General features: G+C 45.7%; 1 protein-coding gene across 1 annotated transcript; it reads right to left on the reverse strand.

The window, feature by feature from the left end:
- Positions 1-1,633: 1,633 nt before the first annotated feature.
- LOC100284708 (uncharacterized) lies at positions 1,634-3,248 on the reverse strand. Its single transcript, NM_001157603.2, has 4 exons — positions 2,959-3,248; positions 2,729-2,829; positions 2,445-2,638; positions 1,634-2,289 (listed from the first exon to the last, which is right to left on the reverse strand). Exons 1-4 carry the CDS (start codon positions 3,167-3,169, stop codon positions 1,890-1,892), a joined length of 906 nt encoding a protein of 301 aa, NP_001151075.2. The 5' UTR covers positions 3,170-3,248; the 3' UTR covers positions 1,634-1,889.
- Between the last annotated feature and the right edge of the window lie 5,017 nt (positions 3,249-8,265).

Genomic DNA, 8,265 nt, shown 5'->3' on the forward strand with positions numbered 1-8,265 from the left:
GCCCCTTTACAAACTCCTCAGAAAAAGCAACCAATTTTCTTGAACCACGGAAGCCCAGGAGGCCCTCGACTAGATAAAGGTGTTCCTAACCTTGCCACCAGTCCTGGTCGCGCCTAACCTAGGCGAAACCCTCCTATGTCGCAACCACCACCTAGGTGGTTAGCACTACACTAGTGGTTAAAAGGGAAAACTAGGGCCACATGCTCAAAATACAGAGGCTGGTTTACTTCGTCAGCGAGGTGTTGACCGAGTCCAAGGCTCGGTACCCTCAGATCTAGAAGCTACTCTATGTATTCCTCATCGCCAAGCGTAAGCTAATACAATACTTTGATCGACACCACATGTTGGTGGTGTCTACGACTCCCCTTGGGGAGGTCGTTCGCAATCGCGACACGTTTGGGGCACATCACGAAATGGTCCCTCAAGCTCAACGGGCTTGACATCAGCTATGTTCCTAGGACCGCAATCAAGTCCCATGCTATAGCCAACTCTGTTGCAAAATGGATTGAGGCACAAGCACCTCCCCTAGTCGAGGATCCAGAATACTAGACCATGTATTTCGATGGGTCCTACCTCAAGACAGGAAGTGACACGAGCATTATTCTCACATCACCTCAAGGACACAAGCTCCGCTATGCCATCCACCTCCACTTTGATGCCACCAACAATGTCACGGAATACGAGGCTCTCATCAATGGGCTCCGGATCACGATCGAGGTGGGGGTGCGATGGCTCCTGGTCAGGTGCAACTCCAAGTTGGTCATCGACCAGGTCATGAAGGTAATGGAGCCACGCGACCCACGGATGTGCGCATACTATGGTGAGGTACGAAAGCTAGAAGAGAAGTTCAAAGGCTTTGAGTTGCACCATAGCTATAGGCGTTTTAACGCCGAGACCGACGAGCTCTCAACTATTGCATCAGGGCAAAAGCCCGTTCTGGACGGGGTTTTTACCTCTGAGTTCTATGAACCCTCCGTGGAGACCAACCAACTAGAGAGAGAGCGGAGCATGACAGCTAACGACTAAATCATCCCCATGGCCTAAGCTCAGGGGCTGGTCATGACGACCAACCAACAAGACCAACGTTAGCCCTTCACCGGCCGAATATCTGATGGGACCCTACCAGAGGACACGACAGAATCAAGGCGACACTCTCGTAATGCAAAGTCCTTCGTACTCGTCGACAGAGCACTTTACAAAAAGGGCGCCTCAGGAATCAAGCAAAAATGCATCTCAGTCAAGGAAGGACGACAATTGCTCACCAACGTGCACAGTGGAACGTGCGGGCACCACACGGCCCCACGATCCCTCGTCGGGAAGGCGTGGGCAAGGGTGGGTCAGGAGGGGGCAATCAGTGTTGGGGGAGGCACGGCGGTGGCGAGTGAGGCAGACGAGCTTGGCGCTAGACTGAAAACGTGGGGTGTCGCACGTGTTCGAGAGAGATGAAGCATGTATTAAGTTAACTCTCATCGGCAGCTCCGCCACGCTGACAGAAATTGTGAAACTCCTGTCGGTGGCTAAGTAGACCAACGAGAGTTAACTTAATTCTCGTCGGCTAGATTTAAATCGACAAAATTTATTTAACTCCCGTCAGTCTTTGACGTTAGCTTCATTAAAGAATTGACGAAAACACTTAATTATTCTCAAAAACTCATAGTTATATATCGGTAAAAGAGTAAAATGAGCACAAAACCAATTGCATTATCCATGAAAATAGACGAGTGAGACGGGCGGCCTCTTTGATCGTCGTGACTCGACCCAACCTGGTGGGTATATGTCGGCTTGTTGGAATTCCCGGCCGGCCCCTTGCACTGTTGATTGAGTAAATACGTATGATTATTGCTTCCTCATTCATACGCAACAAGGACCTGATCGGAGCTCCGATCCGTTCAGTACTGCGGCAGGTCGCACTCGACCGGCCTCTGGCCGTTGACCAAGCGCTTGGGGTCGACGCAGTAGTCGTAGATCCTGTAGCTGCCCTGCACCCAGCGCATCTCCCCCACCTGCGCGTCGCTCAGGCTGCAGTGGCTGGCGGCGAACGCCGCGGCGCAGCTGGAGACGCAGGCGCCCCCGCCGTAGCACTCGCAGACGCCGAGGTCGATGCCGTGGTAGTTGGCGACGAAGGGCGCCTTGGACCAGTCGGCCTTGACGCGGCCGCCCTGCGTGGCCCAGTCCTCCGCCGCCCAGATGCTGGAGTAGGCGTACATGGGCTGGCTCGTCGGGAACGCCACGCCGTGGCTCGCCGCGTAGTTGCGGAACACGCGGATGGGGACGCCGTCGACGTACCACCTTACATCATTAATTATATATATATACATGCATGCGATGTTAATTATATATTGCTATGCGATGTTAATTATGTATTGCTGATGAATAATCATGCTTGCATCTGCAAAAAAAAAAATAATAAATATATGCCACCATGCATGCTTATTATTGCTTACGCGATCATGCAGGGTGTCCAGGAGATGGTGTAGTTGTGGTAGTCGGCGGTGGGGTCGAACCATGGCTTGAACTGCATCTCCTTGTTGCCCACGCCGGCAGCGTACACGTTGGTGTGGATGGTGTAGGGCTGCCCGCTCACGTTGCCCAGGAACTCGAAGTCGATCTCGTCGTGGTTGTCGCCCAGCGACGACGTCTGCGCGCACATATGCAAATGAATTAAGCGGCGAGCGGATGATAGATGCCATAGCTCGTTCTCGTGCATGCACGCGCGCACAGCACTCACATAGTAGGTGGTGACGGTGCCGGCGGAGTCGCCGGGGACAAGCTGGATCATGGTGGACACGGTCCCGTACACGAACTGCCGCTTCGACCGGATCATGGAACCTGCATATATACATGCAGCATATAGTCTGTCATGGAGACATTACTATATATTCTAGCTAGCTACAGCTATATACTATACGAAGCATTCATCTTGTAAGACCACACACTAGCTATGTACCCTGACCGTACCTGAGGAACTGCTGACGAGCGCGAGGGAGAGCCTGTTGCCATCGTCGTAGGCCCAGCAGTTCTGGGGCTCCCAAGTCGCGTCGCACTCCTCGTAGAAGCTGCCGCCGGCCACGATGCCGACAAGCACCGATGATGCGAAAACAAGGGCAAGCAGGAAGGACGACGACACCTGCAGCCTTGCAGGGTTTCGCTGCCCTCCCGTGATCATCATTCGTATTTCTATTTTCCTACTCTATAACGTACGGTATATATGATGTCGTCTTTTCTTGTTCGTCTCTCCTATCTCTGATGAAGAGATATGAAGGAGATTATTGGTATATATATAGTGGCTCGAGCGAGGCCCTTGCTTCCGACCAGACAGAAATATATACTCGATGCATGCAATGCATACGCTTCATCACCTGACGTGATGAGTATTTTATACTAATTACTTTTTTGGTGATCATTATATTAATGGGCTTGACCTGTTTAATGTGTACGTGGCGCAGGACGTGTGGAATGATAGATGAGGAGCGCGCGGTGGGGAAGGGCAAAAGCTGCGAGCACCGTGCGGGCACGTAGTTGCAGCAGGAACCGACACACGAGTCCACTTTGGCAACGACGTGCCTGACATCCTGGGCATACTTGCGCCGAACGTCTTATGGCATCCATCATGCGTGCCCTTCCACCACCATCATCGCCCTCCAACATCTGGCACCCGGCAAGAATCATTCCGCGCACCACACGCAAATTTATCAGAACTGTCATATATCCCGTCACATGAAAAGAGAAAAACATCTGACGACCATTTCCGACAGCTTCAGTGCCAGCTATCGGACATGTATATATTACGTCCGATAGCTTCCTGAGGTCGTCGAAAACAACCTAAGCGTATCCACCGGTCGTCGGACATAAGTCTTACGTCCGACGGCCGTCAGATAAGTCATCGAACATAAACTATTTTAAGAAACACAGCGTCCAACCGTGCCGTTTCACTTTCCCCACACGCGTGCCCATCACAGTTTCTCTCTGCATGACCCCGACACCGCCAGTGGTCGCCCTAGCCCAACCCGCGTCAGGTTACAACGACGGAATCGATGTTAGGTATCCTTGTAGCTAGCAAGTGTCGAAACATTTATTTCCTTGATAGGATGACTATGTTGATAGATCTTTGTAAGAATGGCTATATTCCTTGCTATGAGGTGTGGGTGCATCACGGTGATGACCCACCTACTCGTATTGTATTAGAAGTGCAGTCAAATGAAGAGGGGGACTATGATAAGATGTAAGAGATGCTTGACGATGTACGACATGAGCTTCTACCTATCGGTTATGAGAATTCCCCTCAATCCCGGGATTCTGATCCTCCGACGCTTGAGATTCTGAAGTTCTTCGAGCTCCTTAAAGCTTCCGAAGAGCTGTTGCACGAGCACACGAAAGTGACCGTCCTTGTCTTCATGACTCAACTTATGGCTATTAAGTTAAACTTTGCATTTTCAAACAACTTCTACAAGGATCTTGTGAACTTGATTAATGATGTACTTCTGGAGAATCATAAGATGCCAAAGGACATGTACTAGTCCAAGAAGTTGCTCTCGAGTCTCGGTATGCACTACGAAAAAATTGATGTCTATGACAATAACTATATGCTTTTCTAGAAAGAGACCGTGAATGAGAAAAAGTGTACATTATGTGGTAAACCTAGATTAATAGAGGTTGTCAACGATGAAGGTGCGACCATAATGACCGAGGTAGCACGTAAGTAGCTTCGTTACATACCTCTTGTACCTCGGTTGAAATGTTTTTTTATCTCTAAGTATACTACTAGACACACAAGATGGCACAAAGAAGGTGTACGTGACAATCCCGATGTCATGGCGCACCCAGCTGATACAGATGCATGGAAGGACCTAGATGCCTTTGATTCTAACTTTGCTAGCGAAGCGAGAAATGTTCGCATCGATTTGGCTACATATGGTTTCTCGCCTTTCAATCTAACTATGTTGTTGTACTCATGCTGGCCCGTCATTGCTATTCCTTACATCCTTCCACCAGCTCTTTGCATGAAATATGAATTTATTTTCTTGTGTCTTGTAATACCTGGTCCGGATCATCCTGGAACAAAGATCAATATGATGATGCGACCCCAGTTTGAAGACTTGAAACTTTTGTGGGAAGGAGTCGAGGTGTATGATTGTTATAAGAAACATAAGTTCAACCTAAGAGCTACGTATTTGTGGTCAATTCATGATTTTCTGGCTTATGGTATCTTTTCTGTATGGAGTTGTATGGTATTCTAACATGTCCGATATCTATACTATACTTAAAGCACCAGTTTTAACGGTCGTCGTGCGTCATTTTTTTACAAATAACCCCTCACAACTATTTCAAATTAATCGGTTGTACGTCTATAGATGTCAAACGATGTCCGACACGGGCTAGATGCACGCGGGCCACAACTATGGCACAGGCACGTCATGCCGGCCTGCTAACTGTGTCGGGCCAGCCCGTTAGCCCATCGATCCATTTAATTAAATCAGCGTAACGACGCCCGACATGGGCTACATGCACGCGGGCCACAACTATGACACAGACACGTCATGCCGGCCTGCTAACTGTATCGGGCCAGCCCGTTAGCCCGTCCCTGATGGAAGAAGAGTGGGAGACACTAGGTAAAATTGTCTAACCAGTAGAACATCACGCTAAGATGTTTTTAATATTGAATATAAATTGTATATAGGTATATACGTTTTTTGTAAAATAAAAAAATAATTGTGTCGGACCGGGCCAACACTAAAAGCCGAGGCTACAGCCCAAGCACGGCACGACGTTCTATGCTCTTGCAAGCATTAGGTCGTTTCTGAGACCACATTGGCGCAATGGACTACATGATGTTTGAGGTTGCTGAATTGGATGAAGCAGCAATGATTTGTCACACTAACAGCAAAATGAAAGGTTATTTGTTGGTTTTAAACGTTAGTAATTGCTACGAAATAACGTAATTTATATGGAGCGTATCCAGTTTTTATTTATGCCTAATTTTAGCAATCACTCCATATTTTGATCTATTTTTTATAAGTTTGACTCTATGAGACTTATTTTATAAACTTGATCTAACAAACTTTCTCTTATTTGGTCTTTGTATGATGGAATTATGTCATTTTATAATCTTTGTTCATTCAGTCAATCGTTGTGAACTATCTTCTAATCGCTCACTTCATTGGCCGTGTTGTACCAAGACATATTTGCATGGAGTAAACAATAACATCAGTTAGCCAAATCAAAAAATATATTATACAGAGCGGAGACAATCAATAAAAAATCTTGAAATTTTTTTATGAATAGTTTACGTGGGTATTGTTGTAAGCCGTCGCAACGCACGGGCAACCGACTAGTATGCGTTGAAGACACTGGTTGTTTACGGCTTAAGTTTGGTGGAAAGATATCTTACTTCGATTGCCATAGATGTTTTTTTGCCTCAGGATCACCCATTTAGGTTTCAGATAAACGCTTTCAGAAAGGGCACGATTATGATGAGGGGACCACCTAAGCGTCTTAGTGGTCTTGAGATTCTTGTGAGGCTTAATGATTTGAAACTAAATGAACATGGAAACCGATTTGAAGGTTTTGGAATTGAGCCTAATTGGACTCACAAATGTGGGCTATGGGACCTCCCTTACATGAAGGCCTTGATCCTAATGCACAACAATGATGTCATTCACCAGGAATGAAATATTGATGAAAGCCTTATCAACACTTGCCTAAATATCACTTACAAAACAAAAGACAACCCTAGGGTTAGAAAAGACTTAGCCCTAATTTGTATTCGACCAACTCTGGAGCTAGGAGTGGGCGAGAAAAAAGCCATGTGCTCCTTACAGTCTGAAACCTAAAAGGAAGAAAACATTGATGAGTTGGTTGAAAAACTTAAAGTTCCCTATTGGTTACGTGGCGGGCTTTAGAAGATCCGTGAATGTGAAGACGAGCAAGTTTTCCAGGTTGAAGAGTCATGACTACAATATAATCATGAAAAAACTTCTTCCTGTTATGTTTCGTGGTTTTGTGAAAAGTGGTGTGTGGAAGGCGTTAGCGAAGCTAAGTTACTTTTATAGACATCTTTGTGCTAAATAAATAAAGAAAGATATGATGGAGAAGCTAGAACAACAAATACCGGTTTTGTATGCAAGCTTCAAAAAACATTTCCTCCTAGTTTCTTCAATCCAATGCAACATCTAATTATTCTTCTTCCATGCAAAGCTAAGGTAGGTGGTCATGTCCAGTATAGATGGATGTATCACATCAAAAGGACACTAAAGGAGGTCCATGCAATGGTTGGTAATAGGAGATAGCATTGTTCATGGGCCTGTAATTTGTAGAGGAAAACAACGTCAATACACCTACATTGAGGTACCATGTCAACAAAGATCCCCCTTGTAGTGATCTTGAAATTTTTCAATGGAGGGGCAACATTGTAGGACCTAGCACATCATACTATTTCACCAATGCAATGATGAATGGATGACTTCTTTGCTCTACATGTATAACGACATGGAAGAGATGAATCAATTCCTCATGTAAGTGCAAATTAAATTTTGTAGTCATTGTGACTTTTCCTAGTGGCGAGTCTGTCCCTGCCACTACATAGGAGCACTACCGCTATGGTGTGTGTAGAACGTTCGGGAACACACATGCACTAGTTTGGGACGCATTCTGGGTATGACTTTATTTATTATTTCTTTATCTCATTTTCGTTTTTAATGCTAGCTTCTATGATATAACACTGTTTTTTGCAGAAACAGTGCAATTTACCTAAAGATGGGTCATATGATCTCAACGCCTGTTACATGTTTGATTATAACGCGAACAATGTCGTTTTAGATGTAATGTACTATGCCCGGCTTCAGGCTATAAAGGTATGGTACAGGCCAAGTAATGGTGACCGACCGATGCCGAAGACTAAGGCCGAGTGGTCATCAATTTACCTTATGGAGGAGAAATACCTTGAAGTAAACACGTTGTAACACCCTGAATTTGGGGGTATAAAATTTCTTTTCTGATATCCACCAAATTCAGGTGTTACCCTCTCATTTCTTTCCTTTCCTTCTCTTTTTCCTAAAAATGGAGAATTATTCTGTTTTATATTGGTGTAATCCTAGTGGAATGAGCCCTAGAGATGCTTTGGTTGTTGCATTCATGCCGTTGCATAGTGTTTCTAAGTGCAAAAGGTGTTTGAAACATATTAATATACCTCGTAGAAGCCTTCTGTAAATTTTCATATTTTTCGGAAGCTAAAATCTATTTATTCGAGGTACTTAAAATATTTTCAGA

This window comes from Zea mays, chromosome 5, assembly GCF_902167145.1.
Source record: "Zea mays cultivar B73 chromosome 5, Zm-B73-REFERENCE-NAM-5.0, whole genome shotgun sequence".
Classification (NCBI taxonomy): Eukaryota; Viridiplantae; Streptophyta; class Magnoliopsida; order Poales; family Poaceae; genus Zea; species Zea mays.

Bases quoted from the DNA above. Each gene is read 5' to 3' on its own strand.
- LOC100284708 (NM_001157603.2), bottom strand. From the start codon at position 3,169: ATGATGATCACGGGAGGGCAGCGAAACCCTGCAAGGCTGCAGGTGTCG. The intron at 2,830-2,958 runs GTACGGTCAGGG...GTATATATGCAG, and splicing joins GCTCGTCAGCAGTTCCTCAG to GTTCCATGATCCGGTCGAAG. The intron at 2,290-2,444 runs GTAAGCAATAAT...TAATGATGTAAG, and splicing joins TGGACACCCTGCATGATCGC to GTGGTACGTCGACGGCGTCC.